The sequence below is a fragment of the Alexandromys fortis genome, unplaced genomic scaffold, assembly GCF_014885135.2.
Source record: "Alexandromys fortis isolate MF-2015 unplaced genomic scaffold, M_Fortis_MF-2015_v1.1 scaffold_21, whole genome shotgun sequence".
Lineage (NCBI taxonomy): Eukaryota > Metazoa > Chordata > Mammalia > Rodentia > Cricetidae > Alexandromys > Alexandromys fortis.
In genome coordinates, this window is record NW_026067905.1 from 4,310,786 (window position 1) to 4,326,445 (window position 15,660).

Sequence of the window (15,660 nt, forward strand, 5' to 3'; positions counted from 1 at the left end):
TAAAAGGCTTCCCCTTTAAAGAATGCAAACATGAATTATTTAAGGCACAATAATTCCAGAAACATCTTTCTCAAATGTAAGTCATATAATCTAGATAATATCACAGGCTTCCTCTCAATAGCCTGAGTGGGGGAAGTCTATGGTCATACTAAAATCTGTAGAATAGACATGAGTAAGTCAATCATTCTAGGATTTTTTATTTCCACCTGTTTAATATTTTTATGGTAAAAGTAAAAAAACAGTGTAGAGATCTGCTTGCTAAACACTAAAAAAGAATATGCTTATATCAAAGATAGCAACCCTGGTTACTTCCAGACGTAGCCTTGGGTTTGGCATCCTTCCCTGTTTTAACATCTTATAAGGCATTTTATTGTATGTTTTAAATGTATGAATTATATACATATCAAAACTGTAAATATGGGATAAGTGTAACACAGGGCACTAACTAAAGAAACTACACCTGTCCCAAGGCAGGGGAGAACAAGCTGTGTTGAGGTTGGGGAGAAATGGAAGCTTCATGGCAACATCCAGGGGTTATGATACAGTTGACTGGCACACTTACACACATTGTAACAACCAAAACTATTCTCTGCCTTCACTTGCAAAAACAGAAAATAGCAGCATTTCTGTCTCGATTCTGGAAACTATCACACGTCAAGTATGCATGAGGCTTTTAAGTTATTTTTGACTATTCTCACAGAATATGAGCTCACACTCCATGATGCAGCCCCCAATACACAACACATGCTTTGTGCCTGTATCAAAGCCACAGCAATCCGGGAAGAGAGCTACAGGCTTCAATACCAGTGATGGAGGTGGGGGATGCAGAGTGGAATGGAAACACCAGCGCCTGACATGGACTTTGGACCATAAAATGTGTCTGCTGGAATCTATGGGCACCACAGTATCACTTCCTTCAGTGGGGAGACTGATAGGAGCCAGTAAACGGAAGCACGGAGACACTAGTATGAAAGACTTGAGTGTCTGAATGATGTACTTGGTACATGAACTGAAATTCAGAACCTGGTAATGAGACACACTTCAACACTATTATCAAGATTATTTTTATTACTTTTGTCAAATTGAAATATTTGGGTTGTGAAGTAACACATAGCATCACTAAGATGTGCTGTTTTCAAGATGTCTGTAAGCTATGCACTCCCCTAATCACAAATGGCATCGTTAGCACAGGCACAAATGGCTGAGGTGCACTGGGGATGCTTAAGCTTACCTTTTCCTTGAAATCACAAATGCCCTACATTCCAGAAAGCACATTTTTGCTGCCCAGCAGTAAGGACACAAGTCTCTTATCTAATATCCATGAGTTAATTGGGAAGGCAAATCTGGAGTCTCCACTGAGTAGGAGAGAACCTCGTGTAATTAGGTAGCTTGGGAAACCACACACTAGCAATATAACCACAGTGTCAATGCGAGCATGCTTTTACAGAATGAACACTAAACCCCCATGAGATCTCCATGCTCTCAGCAATTATCAGCTGAGTTGAGTTTCACCGGTAATTTCTTAAATGCAAAACATTTTCCCTCTTGTTCAGACCCTTGTGCAAGCATCACGTCTTTAGTGCTCGTCAAGTCCCTGATTGTTAACTGTTTAGTAACTTTACATAGTGAGTCAGGTCTCTGGAAACTCAGGTACATCCTGTCTCCTTTTAGAAGAGGAGAGATAAAAGACAACAACAATTTTAGAACAGTTAAGTCTTCTCTATATTTCGATGAACTGCATTTGTACTGAGCCAGGATCTAATGATGGCTAGAAGGCTGATGGGATCCTCAGAATTAGTGGGCTTTTCCTTTGAATCATAGATGAGGGAAGTGCATAGCTATGATTTCCATAGAATTCTGATACTTGCTTGGGACAGACTTAGTCTGGATATGAAAACAAGTTCATCAATGATCTAATGTGTGGGTGTAAGTCATGATTGTAGCATGACATTGAAAGTAAAAGGGTTTAAAAGCAGGTCAAAGATGAACTCAAGTTACTCCTGAAATCATTTGTATCTCATGTAGTTGTGGTCTACAAGAAATAGACTTGGTATTTCTTACTAAGCTCAGAACTCAGTCGTTCACCCAGTATAAGATGTATGGCATTTTCCTCTCTCTTCCTCCCTCCGTCCCTCCTTCCCTCCCTTTATTCCTTCTTCCTCCCTCCCTCTTTCCCTTTCTTCCTTCCTCCCTCCCTTCTCTCCCTTCCTCCTTTCCCTCCCTTCCCCCTCTTCCTTCATTACTTTCCCATCCCTCTCTTCCCTCCCATCTTCCTTCTTTCCTTTCTTCCTCTCTTCCTTCCTTCTTTACCTCTTCTCTTCATCATTTCCTTCCTCCTCACTTTCCTATGCTGGGAACTGTATGCATGCTATACTACCTATTCTGTTCTACCACGTGGTACTTACTATTCTACCACAGAGCTACAGCCACAGCTCAGCTGGAGTTCCTATGATATGCTTACTCTAGAGGCATATTTATGGACTTCCCTTAAAGAGTAAATTTAGAATCAAAACTAGTAGGGCTGACAGAGAGAAGCACATTGCACCTGAGACAAGCTAAGAAGACAGCAGAGGTGACAGGTGAGGCTCATGGAGGGCAGGAAGGCAGGGTAGTCAGGGTTTAACTTGCTCTCTCTTCCATCTCTTTTCTATTCTCAAACTTTTCTCAGTCATCTCAGTTTTTCAGCTGAAAACCTATGGAATTTTCTCATTGAAGAAAATTAGTTTGTGAGTTTATGACTTTTGCCAAATTCCATGAAATATCCCCATTATTGCTGATTTCTAGCCAGTAATGAGATGTCATCCGGGATGTTGTTGAGGAGTACACTACAGGGAATGGGCTCTGGCAAGCCCCCATGACATGGGCCAGGTCCATCTCACCTCTGCTTGTGTCCAAAATTATCCCATAGGTTAGGGGGGCTTGCTGAAATACATACCACCCTCTGATATATAATCATTTAATCTTTAAGAAAGTTCAAAATATAGATGAGAAAACTGAGGCACACAAATGAGGTTGATTGAAGATCATATGTAAAGTATGTGATAGCACTAGGATAAAACACACAAATTCTCTCTCTCTATCACACACACACATACACACACACACACACAGCTTATCCTCAGAGCCTCAGAGTAGCTGACTTTAACCAGTGTTCATATAACCTCTTAAATTATTTTATTACATGTTTTTTTTATGTAGGTACTTACTTTTAACAGTGAGTGGCAGCCCACTGAGACACCAGCTTTCTACAAAGTTCCTACCATTGCAATGAATGGTCAGTGACACAAACAAGGCCTTTCTGGAATATGAAAAGTAGACTGCTAAACACACAGAAATGACAGACATGAAAACAATGTACAGTGTTGAATACTAACTGTTTTTATTGACTAAAACAGGGGATAACATTTTTGTGAAAAAATAACTAAAATTACTTAGAAAAAAGCTACAAGAAGACTTAATCTTTTGTTGCCCCTTTAGTGCCTCATGTGGACAGGTAAGGGGCCCTAAAATCTGCTGCTCTAAGCTCACTTCTACTGCCCTTTCAACATCCCATGCCGTCGATGAACCATAGTGAATTAAAAATAAAACCTCATGGATACTCAGTATTCTTAGAATAAATGCTGACTGGGTGCTCAGCCCTAAAGGAGACACTTTGGAAGCCTCAGAGAAGGTTGCTGCATAGTGAGCTGAGAGGATGTAAGAGTTGGGAAGTACAAGGAAAGCCATCTTCATGGCAGAATACAGCATTCACAGTAGGATCTTGTAGTAGTTACATTTGGCTGCACTAGACCTGTGTCTTAGACTTAGTGCCTGTCAGAAGTCATCACGAGTAGGGCCCTACTGCTCTATTCTAATTTGCTTTTCTGTTGCTGTGATAAACACTATGCCCAAAAGCTACTTAGACAGGACAGAGTTTATTTTAGTTTAAACTTCTAGGCCATACGTTATTAAAAAAAAAAAAAAACACAAAAGAAGTCTAGTCTGCTCGCTAGCTCCTTCTAACTCATGTTTAGAAAATACACACACACACACACACACACACACACATACAGTCACTCACACAGGCACACAAACAACAAACCATCAAACAAAAACCAGGACCACCTGTTCAGTTTGGCACCATCCACAATACGTTGGGCCTTCCTTTACCAATTAGCAATCAAGAAAATGTCTCATAGACAAGTCACAGGCCATTTTGATGGAGGCATTTCCTCAGCTGATGTTCCTCTCTCTCAGGTGACTTTAGTTTGTTTCACATTGAAAACAAAAACTAATCAGGGTTCCTTCCACGGAGAACTATTGTCAACTGATGGACTCTAGGGAAGGGATAGCCGTTGCCTTCAGTGCTGTACCAGATACTGAGCCCATGAGGTTTAAGGAAATAGGCCCAAGTCTGTGGCCATACAGAGAGAGTATCCAGTTAAGATTAATGGGTTGCAAAACAAAACAAAATGGCATGAATGTGGGTGGGTAAGGGACCTATAGGGAGGTCTGGGCAGGAATGACAGGAGTGGGAAAAATAAGAGAGAGAACCAAATGGATTATATTCATGCTTGAGATTATCAAATAGCAATTTTAATCAAAAAAAATATGGATAAAAGACAGACAATGATTTGGTGTAAGATTAGCATTGAAAAGTGAAAGTTCATATACACTGGCAATATAACAAATAAATAAGATTTTTGAAAAGAAGTAGGTTAGAAGAGGAATTGTTGTTACAAATGAAGTTCTTCATAATTTATCCTGCTTTATAAGAAAAAGTTACCAATTAATAATTTATCACATTCAAGTCTGAGTTTGTTACTATAGTCTATCTTACATCACAAAAGTTTCTTTATAGTCATTATTACCAGAGAACTGAGTGAAAATTTGATTGTGGCTCCATGATTTCATAATCATTTTTATTTATGACTTTGTTAGAGAAAATTGAGAAACAAAGATTATAATTAAGCAATACTTCAAAGGAAAATCCATTTGGCTTTAGAAAGCTAGGAGATTCCTCGTTATTTCCATTGCAGGAATTAGGCAAATAGTCCCCAAATCCTTAAGCAATGCTGGGGCTCTGATGCCCTTTGATTTATTCTGCTAGTGTCAATCCTTTTTAATCTCACAAATACAGCAATGAGAAGGGAGCACTTGTTTATGGACAGGGTATGAAATCCTGCACAGTGGTCACTGAGATATGTTTGTTCTCTCAGAAGTCAGAAAACTCACAGCAGCTGAGGGTCAGCTTTGGCACAAGGCTGAGAATTCTGTTTCCAGAAATCTCAGGTCCGGGGAATATTCTATTTTCTTTGTCTCCCATGATGCATCTCCACAGGCTGCTCATTGACACTATGCCTGTCTTCTCCTCTGAAAAAATTTCTTTAAAGCAGCATGCCTGGCCCATCCCCTTTCACCCCAGTTACTTGCTTTGTGTTTCCCATGAGGAGTTCTTATTTCCTTCTATCATGTTGTTATTTATTAGTTTAATGCTGCTTTTGGTTACTTTTCTCATTACCTTGACAAAATATGTGGGAGTGTTTCTTTTAAGATATAGTAGGAAGGAACACAGTTCATCACAGAGGCTCAAAAATGATGGCTAGAGTGTAAGGTTGTGCTATATCCTTCTAGAGTCGGGAGTAGAGAGCAGACAGGACACCATAGAGAGGGACCAGAAAACCTTAAGCTACCTCCTCCCGAAGTGACACCCTTACTTTAGTCAGGCTACATCTCCCGAAGGACCCAGAACCTTCTAAGTCAGGGCCATCAGTGGTAGATACAAAGATACGGATGCATGAACCCATGTGAGACACTTTGCCTTTCAACCACAACAGTGAAAGAAGCTAGGGTTTGTACCGTTGTTTATTCACTTATTCATAGTACCCTGAGTCCTCACTAAATATCTGAGGGGTGTTTCAAGGCTAAGTCAGGTTGGAGAGCTGGTTAATTGTACTATGCTGAAATCCTGGTGGTTAACCCCTACACACAATATACCAGATGGATCAGGACTACCAACTCATGTATAATTTCCCATCTAAAGTTTGTAAGAAAATAAAAAAAACAAATAATTGAAACAATTAGTTGGAATAGATATAGTAACCCATGGAAGAAGACCATTATAGTTTCTTAACATCTTGAAGAAACTCTCTTTTGTTAATAATTTACTGAAAAAATTCCTTCCTTTCATCTTCTTAGACTTATAATCGTATTTATATTACCCTGGGGGTTTTGTAAAAGTAACTTGATGGGCTCCTCTGCCATTATACACTATATATTATTTAGAGCATTGCTTAATTATTGCAATAAATGCTTGTGAACTGACCTTTTTATACCGCCAAATGTTTGTGCATGACCCAAGAATTTTCCAAAGTCAATATGAAACATGTGGCCTGACTTTGTCAGCATGATATTGTCATTATGTCGGTCACAGACTCCCAAGATGAACGTTACCACACACCAGCCAGCACAAGAGTAAAAAAAGTTCCTCAAGGCCTGTCAGTTGAAAAACAATGACACAGAATGACAATAGTAAAGAGAAAAAAAGATCTGTAATCATCTACCATCTATTTCTAGTATAGATCACCTGTGTATAGATAGACCTATCTATCTATTACATATCTTTATTTCTATTACTTATTATCCAGTATATTTATATGTTATCTATGTATCTGTCTATTTATCAATCACATATCTATAATCTATTTCTATCATTTATCTTACATTCTGCAAGTCATTTAACAATGGTAGATGAAAAATCAGGGCATAACAGAAGATATTTAATATAGTGTTTATTTATAATTGGAGATTGTATGCAAATGGGTAGAAGCTACCAGAAGGTTTTAGTTTCAGAAGAAATCATCTACAGAACATGATATCTGAGTGAAGAGATTCTTTATGCATAGACAGCAGCTTCACCCAGAAGGAAAACAAAAGGCAGATAGACTTTCATCTAGTTAGTATGCCAGTTAAATTGGGTCTTACTCACATAGCTGATAAGTGTATAAATTAGAACTCAAGGTGAATTTAATTTACTTTCCCATAAATCACAATATCAATGGACCAAAGCATATTCTGATTTAAGTACATTACTTAAAATTAGTTCCAGAAGAACAAACCTTTTCATAATCTTCCTTTAAGTGGTTGTGCTGACTGAACCACTTCTTGATGGTGTTTTCTTTCAATGGTCCTATGAGCCCAGAGTGGAGATGGATCTTGGCAAGTGTTATGGCATCTGGCACCATCTCTATCAATCCTGGATGATAACGGAGAGAGATTAAGGATGCTAACCTTGCTTCCCAGGATGAGTAACACTTAGACAATGGACCTCCAAGTGGGTGGCAACAGTGTTTGTCAGCACTGTTTGGACTTCTTCCTTCCTCTCAAACCATCTTTGTAAAAGCCTTGTTTAGGTGGCTCCTGCTCACTCTTCTTAGCTCTCATCAATCTGAATATGTTAGGTTTCTATATATGTTAGAAGTAGTTTAATGATTTCCTTCTAGAGCTATGGTAGAGAGATGGTATCATGGAAGCCCATGGTCACTAGAAGAGAAGACTGACTGTCACATGTTGTAGAAGGAGCTGCGGGTTGCATTCCTGCCACCCGGCTCCTGGCTGCCTGGCTAGCTTATGCCCCAAAATAATTACACGGAAACTGTATTCTTTTAAACACTGCTGGGCCCATTAGTTCTAGCCTCTTAAGGGCTAATTCTCACATCTTGCCTAACCCATATTTAGTAATCTGTGTAGCACCAGTCTTACCGGGAAAGATTCAGCATGTCTAACCTGGCGGCTTGCTTCATCGCATCTGCCCCAGAGAGGAGTGGCATGGCATCTGCCTGGAGAGGAGAAGCATGGCATCTGCCTAACTTCCCTTCTTCCCAGCATTCTGTTCTGTTTACTCCACCCACCTATGTTCTAACCTATCAGGCCAAGCAGTGTCTTTATTAATTAACCAATGGAATCAACAGATTGATATGACACTCCCACATCAACATGTCAGGGGTGGGGGTAGGGGTGATGAAACTTTACAAGAGGACATTCACATTTAAATAGCAAATCTGTTTCTGTCTCCCATGAAAAAAATATAATTCCCTCAATAAACATGTCAAATATATGATAAAATATCTGTTCAGAGTGCTGAAGAAAAGGTTCCTTGGTAAAGTGTTTGCTAAAAAGGGTGAGAACTGGAGTTCAGATACCCAGTATTTCTGTAAATGTCAGGAAATCATGGTGGTATTCCAATAAATTCCAGCTTTCAGGAGCTGTACAAAGGGCATAGTCAGTAGCCAGACTTCCAAGTATGAAAGCTCTGAATTAAGCAAGAGACTCCCTCTCTTTTCGCTTCTCCACCTCCACCTTCTAACTTAAGAGGTTCGGTTAGTGCCTGTATATATGCATGGATGTGGAGTTGTCCATTGGAACATGGGAATCCTACCAGTGGCCACATCCTCAAATATAATGATTCATCATCCTCCCCCTCAGACATGATCAACAGTCAGTAGTTCCTCAGTAAAGGGTGTCGATTGCGTTGGGTGGGTTACTCAGTCTAGGGGTTTGTAACCCACCCTGCAATCAGTTATTCCAGGGTCACGGAGGGGCGCTACCTGGAAGGGAATGAGCTAAGACAGAAGAAGGAGGCCAAGCAGATTTGTCAAAGCCTCCGTTTATTAGGGACGGGTTACAGTTTATATATGGTAAGGAATAGGGGGCAGGGCAACTGGATCTCGCCGCGTGGTCCCGGTCATGTAGCTTGGTCAGGTAGGCCAAGAGTCACAAGTTGCCACACCTAGTTCCCTGGATAGCTGGAATGTGAGGCGGGTTCCGCTAAGATTAACAGTTAATTGGGTGAGGGGCAGATTCTCAATAGAACATAATTATGGGTGTGAGGTTCTCTGCAGACACCCCAGGGTGATGATTGTGATGATTCCTGTAATGATTTTTAGAGGGGAAATGGCTCCTGACAAAAGGGTAGGGTCTGAATATCATATGATACATTTGTGCTTGAGTTTTAGCTGGCTTAATGTTGTGCAGGTCCTTTCTGTGAAAGGAATGATCTTCATTCATTAGTCCAATGCCTACCTTCACCACATCTTCTCCATGATCCAGAAGGGAGGGACACTCTGTTTGGATTATGCCTAGAATAAACATTGTTTGTAGGAACACCCTGTTTACAAACTACTCAAGTATCTGAGTACAATAGCCATGTTAGTCCAAAGATAGGAAGAAATGGGGGGAGTTGGAGGAAGAAAGAAGGAGTGCATAAAATCATATTTCATGTAAAAATTCTCAATAATTTTTATAAAAGACTATTTCTCAATATATAGAATGGAGAGTGAAGATGAAGATATTCCACTTCAACTTTTATCTTTTACATGCATGTGTATACACATGAATATGCTCCCATATGCAAAAACATGGATGCACACATTACTACTACTACTACTACTACTACACAAACACAAACACACAACTTTAAAAATAAAATTCTGTTTAAACTAATAGAAGCACTTCTGTTATGGGTTAAATTTCTAAGGGTGAACAGAGAAGCCATAGGGAGAGCCACATGCTCCTTTCCTGTCAGACAGCATTAAGGAGAAACAGGAATAATGATTTCCTTTAAAAGGGAGTATGTATTGATTGAACTTAAGTAGGACCTTTGCCTCCATGGCCACTCATCCATCAAGGCTTTTCACTGTGCTCCTAAACTCGTTATACTGTACAGGCTAAAAAACAGAGGTCTTGAAAATATTTACATATTAGCAACCTTTGGAAAATAATGAAAACAGTACGAATAGTATTTCAACCTCTCCCGAGATGAGCATCTTCCAATAATTCTCTAGGAAGTGCTTTAAAAATATACTCACTAGAATAAATTGAAATCTAGACTTTCTTATATTTACAATCCTCACAGTAGTTAAGAGTTGCACAATCAAATGCTCAGGGGATGATGGGCACAAGAAAAATTCTATGACCACATAGAGGGCCATAAAACTGAATGCTTTTTGAACAATAGGTATCCAATAAGCCCAGAATCTAATGAAAACATAACCTTGTCTTCTGAAAACGGCATTCATTTTACTCTCTATTTGTGTGGAAGAAGTGTTCTGTCAGCATAATTCCCTCTATAAATCTTCCGTCAAGAAGGGCGTTGGTACATGGAGAGGGAGATAACATCTTCTGCCGTTTGCCTCTTTGGAAAAGGCTACCGTTGTTTCTTTGGAAACTCCTGTTTAACTGTGAAAGATTTCACATGGGTTGCATGCTGTGGCAACAAACAGACGGGAGTAGATGGAACTGAAGGATTCCTCTGGAACCTAGCATTTACACAATTTCTAAAGTGTGGGTGATCTAAGGGAGATCAGAAGCATCATCTGGCTAACCTGGTTTCATTCTTACTTCCCTAGCAGATTAAGACATGGAAGACTTATATTCCTTCTATGAGACCAGGAAGGGTGGAAAGCAAGAGATGACAGTTCCAATGCAGCAATGATCAGAGACTGTGTGTAAGAAATTAGGAAAGGCTTGGAGCAGGGCTTCTACTGTTGGAACAAAAGTAAGCTTGTCTATGATTTATAGTGGTTCCTGGGTCAGTTGAGAGAGGATTCTACATTTAACAGCTAACCTCTCAAGACATACTGGCTAGGGCCCCAAGGCTTCTGCCAGGGCCTTAAGAAGAGATGACCTTCATAGTGATGGCATCTTTGCAACAATAGGTGTAAGTAGTAGAATCTCTTGGAATAAAAATAAAATAACCATATGATTTAAGATTTTTCTCCAGAGTAAGTGAATGAAGCTATACAACAGTTAAAGAAAATGTGGTATATACACAATGGAGCTTTATGTAGTCATAAAAAACAATGAATTGATGTTCCGTGCTGGAAATTGGATTCAATGAAAGATCACTATATTATAGGAAGTGAAAAATACTAGGATCAGAATGACAAATACTATATTTTCTTCCATTTGTCGACCTTTTTATAGCTACATTAAACTGCATACATATGTATACACACACACACACATATATATAATGAAAGGAAAGTGGAAGCTTCAGGATGGAAGGAGATCATCATAAAGGGGAAAAGAGTAGAAGGAGAAAGGAAGGGTATGAGGGTGAATTTGATCAAATACATAATGTGTTTTAAGAAATACTCATTATTGAACCCTACAGTATAAAGGATAAACATTGACCATTAAAAAGGTTTTAAAAAGAAAAAAATACTCAGAAGTAGTATAACTATGTAGGAAATCCCATGATTTTGTTGCTATGGGATAATGCTTTTTTACACTATAAAGATTTGTCACAGTGTGTGGGTGTACCCCTCGTGGTCCTGAGTTCCTTGCTCATGCTCTCTCCTTCTGCTCCTGATTTGGACCTTGGGATTTCAGTCAGTGCTCCAATGTGGAACTCTGTCTCTGTCTCCTTTCATCGCCTGATGAAGGTTAATATCCAGGAGGATGACTATATGTTTTTCTTTGGGTTCACCTTCTTATTTAGCTTCTGTAGGATCATGAATTATAGGCTCAATGTCGTTTATTTATTGCTAGAAACCAATTATGAGTGAGTACATCCCATGTTCCTCTTTTTGGGTCTGGCTTATCTCACTCAGGATAGTGTTTTCTATTTCCGTCCATTTGCATGCAAAATTCAAGACGTCATTGTTTTTTACTGCTGAGTAGTACTCTAATATGCATATATTCCATACTTTCTTCACCCATTATTCCATTGAAGGGCATCTAGGTTGTTTCCAGGTTCTGGCTATTACAAACAATGCTGCTATGAACATAGTTGAGCATATACTTTTGTTGTATGATAGGGCACCTCTTGGGTATATTCCCAAGAGTGGTATTGCTGGGTCCAGGGGTAGGTTGGTCCTGAATTTCCTGAGCAAGGAACTCAGGACCGAGAGGGGTGCACCCACACACTGAGACAATGGGGATGTTCTATCAGGAACTCTCCAAGGCCAGCTGGACTGGGTCTGAAAAAGCATGGGATAAAACCGGACTCGCTGAACATAGCAGACAATGAGGACTGCTGAGAAGTCAAGAACAATGGCACTGGGTTTTGATCCTACTGAATGTACTGGCGTTGTGGGAGCCTAGGCTGTTTGGATGCTCACCTTACCAGACCTGGAAGGAGGTGGGAGGTACTTGGACTTCCTACAGGGCAGAGAACCCTGACTGCTCTTCGGGCTGATGAGGGAGGGGGAGTTGATTGGGGGAGGGGAAGGGATATGGGAGGCGGTGGCGGGGAGGAGGCAGAAATCTTTAATAAATAAATAGAAATAAAAACAAGCAGGTTCTCTTTTCAAAAAAAAAAAGATTTGTTACTCATAATGGTTTAATAAGACACTAATTGGCCAGTTTGGCCAGTAGTCAGGCAGGAAGTATAGGTAGGGCAGTCAGACTAAAACAATCTTGTGAAGAGGAAAGGCAGAGAGACAGTCACCAGCCAAATGCAGAGGAAGCAAGACGAGAATGTGTTACTGATAAAAGATACCAAGTCACATGGCTAGACATAGATAAAAATTATGGGTTAATTTAAGTTGTAAGAGCTAGTTAATAATAAGCCTGAGCTAATAGGCCAAATAGTTTATAATTAGTATAAGCTTCTGTATGTTTCTTGGGGAATGAATCATTGTGGGATCAGGTGGGACAGAAACTTCCATCTATACTTTGTGCAATTGCAAGCATTAATGTGAAATTTAGCAAACTTGCAAAATAAAAACATCAACACTCTTCAGAAGTAAAACTAAGCAATGAAACCAAACCATTTAGTCTTTCATTGCATATTTAGGTTTGGATTTTATAAAGGAAAAGAATTTTTGAATCATGCTCAAAGTGTGCGTGTTTGCTCATTTTGACTAATTTTATAGCTATTCAAAAATTCTTTTAAAAATTAAATGACAGTTCTGGGCCAGGGAGATGGCTCAGCAAGTAAATCCTCTTGCCACTCAAGCTTGATGAGCTGAGTTTGATTATTAGGACTATGGGAGTGGAAAGAGAGAACTGATCCCCAAATTGCCACCTGACCTCCATACAAGGACCATTCATGCATACTTCACCCACACATATTTTGTATGCACACACAAATAATAATAAGTAATAAATAATAAATACGTGTTGTTATACAATGTGTTTATAAGGTTAAGGTTTCTCTAATCATATGCAAATTGTCTGTTAATGATGACAATGGTTTTGATTGGACAGGTTATTCTCTTCTGGATGATGCTAGACTATGAAAAATTGACTTTATACTGGTGAAAAGTAACATTCATTCAGGAGAATACTTCCAAATAGTGAAGTTTGGAACTGAATCTCTTCCTGGGCTATCAATATCTGTTACAGCACTAGTCTGTGAGGCTGGTTACTATGATATCATCACTGCAGATGTCAACACCTACATTATCTTAGGAAATGAAGGAAAACTGAATAGTCATTAAAGCAACTAATTCCTATAAGGAAACAAAGAATGTCACAGTTAACGTCTGAATTGCAAAGTTATAATTAGTACCTAAAAGAAAGTTATATTTTACATCAATCATGCTGATTAGTAATTTTGAAAAATATTCTTTTTTTTTTGAAGGGAGCAGGCACAGGTTTTTGGATCTTCGAATATAGAGCCTAAAACTGTTGGTTTGCAGCATGTTACCAGAAAATAAGGGAGGTAAACAATGTAAATCACCTTGTTTTCAAATCTGCACTGACCTTGGGCTTTTCCTGTAGACAGACAGCTATAAATGATCATTTGCATATCGAGGCCCTCCTGCAGCCAAATGTTGTCCATCACTTGAATAATCTGCAGAACAAGCATATCCTGCCGAAGATCATCCCCGGCCTGTCAAAACAAGATTGCAGGCTCACACCTCTCCACAAGTGCCAATCAAAGCATCCCAATGTGTTCTATACCAATTTTCCCCAAGAATTTCTTTCCAGCTCAATTTAGGGCAGTTTCATTAGCACCGAGAAGGCCCTGTGCTTCTGACAGCAGACAGAGAGGGAGAGTTGGCCTTTAAAGGGCCACAGGAGCTCCAGCTGTCAAATGAGAGGCACTGCTTGGGATGCTGCCTTTGATAGTAATCTCCTCATTCTTTATCCACACACAGTTTCTTCTACTCAAAGTCTAATGCAGCAAGGCAGAATGAATGTTACCCAGGTTTCATCTCAACCAAGAGAGATCTGGAAGTGAAGATGACTTTCTCTGACTTAAGCTTATGCACAGAGATGAAATTAGAATCCTCGCTGCTTCTTCACTACGCCACAAAGAGCACATGTGTGAATGGTACCTGTGAATCTTTGGTCTCTACTGTGGATGATTCAAGATGGTTTTCAGAGGAAACCATCTCTGAAAATAAGAAAAAAAAAAAACAAATGGATGGTTTCCATCATAGATGAACAAGCACAGTGGGTCCCAACGGGAGAAAAAAAAAAAAAAAACTCTTGTGCTTTCACATAAGTGAGAGTTTGATTATTCATCTGTCCTCAAATTTATGCAAAGACATCTCCTGCTGAAGTTGCTTTCTTTTTTTCTTCATGAAAACAGAACATTTTGTGATCACTGGTGCTAAAGGTTCTGAGAGCAAAAGGCCATGTGAGCATCATTATCTTCATTTCCAAAATTAGCCAGAGTTCACCAAAGATTCACCCCAGGACATTGTCGAAAAACTGACTGTGTTAACTGGATGAATGGCAGCTCATACTTCCAGTTACCCTTCCTTGTCAGTCTCTCCTTGTGACCTGCCCGCCCCATCTACAACCCTTTACTTCCCTATGGTTCATATGAAGACTGAAATTCGCCTTATTTGTTTTTTATTTATAGAGAAAAGGAAATAATCCAACTTACTGAAATAGGCAAGTGCTGATTCATGCCTGTAATTTTAGCACTTGCTGGAAGATCAGGAGTTCAAAGATAGCCTACACAAAACCTTCTCTTCCTTCAAGAATAAGAAAAAAAAAGAAAAGAAACAACAACAAAACCAAGACTAAACATGGTTGATGAAATGGTTAAATGGTTTAGTGAGTAAAGGCCATGCTTTATGAGTTCAATTCCCAGGACTGATGTGATGGAGGAAGAAAACCAACTCCCAGAAGACCTTTATTCATGCTTCATCATGAATGTGTGTGTGTGTGTGTGTGTGTGTGTGTGTGTGTGTGTGTGTAATGAAAAACAGCCAAGTACTTAAAGTAGTTTATACTATCCAGTTTCCAGGTGATATCCACCATTTATTTTAATTTTTTAATCTATACAAAAAGACAATTCTGCTTCTGGAAGCATCTCACACATTTCACTATGCCATTCGAAAGTGATTCTCTGTGTTCATTCATTCAAGCTTAGTTTAAGATTTGAACTGAAGGATACTTGGCAGTTAGCCAGCAGCATTTGATTTATTGCCAATCAACTTGGCATGCACCATAATTCTGTAAAGAGACAGACTCTAAAATAATTGGGAAACCTCTGTGTTTTTGCCAAAGGAAAATAACTGAAATGATTTCTTTTAGTGAGCAATAAATCAATAGCTCTGCTCATGGAATCAATTTTGAGATTCAGGAAAGTTACTGTACCTTAAAAATAACACCGATGTTTTCACCCATTGGATCAGCGTTGATGAAAGTGATCTTCAATGGCAAAGCATTAGATGTGAAATATGAGCATGCCTATAGGAGAAGAGAATAATGGTG

The 15,660-nt window shown here is 39.3% G+C and overlaps 1 protein-coding gene across 6 annotated transcripts in view; it reads right to left on the bottom strand.

The window, feature by feature from the left end:
- Positions 1 to 15,660, bottom strand: part of Pik3c2g (phosphatidylinositol-4-phosphate 3-kinase catalytic subunit type 2 gamma) — a 364,020-nt gene that overhangs the window by 113,860 nt on the left and 234,500 nt on the right. For 5 of the 6 annotated variants that reach the window (XM_050135167.1, XM_050135166.1, XM_050135168.1 and 2 more), the window contains exons 22-25: positions 15,544 to 15,636; positions 13,690 to 13,819; positions 7,098 to 7,234; positions 6,305 to 6,474 (exon numbers count right to left, since the gene is read on the bottom strand). In XM_050135167.1, coding sequence (XP_049991124.1) covers positions 6,305 to 6,474; positions 7,098 to 7,234; positions 13,690 to 13,819; positions 15,544 to 15,636 — 530 coding nt within the window. Of the gene's footprint in view, positions 1 to 3,206; positions 3,299 to 6,304; positions 6,475 to 7,097; positions 7,235 to 13,689; positions 13,820 to 15,543; positions 15,637 to 15,660 lie in introns of all 6 variants that reach the window. The other variant, XM_050135170.1, reaches the window with a different exon arrangement.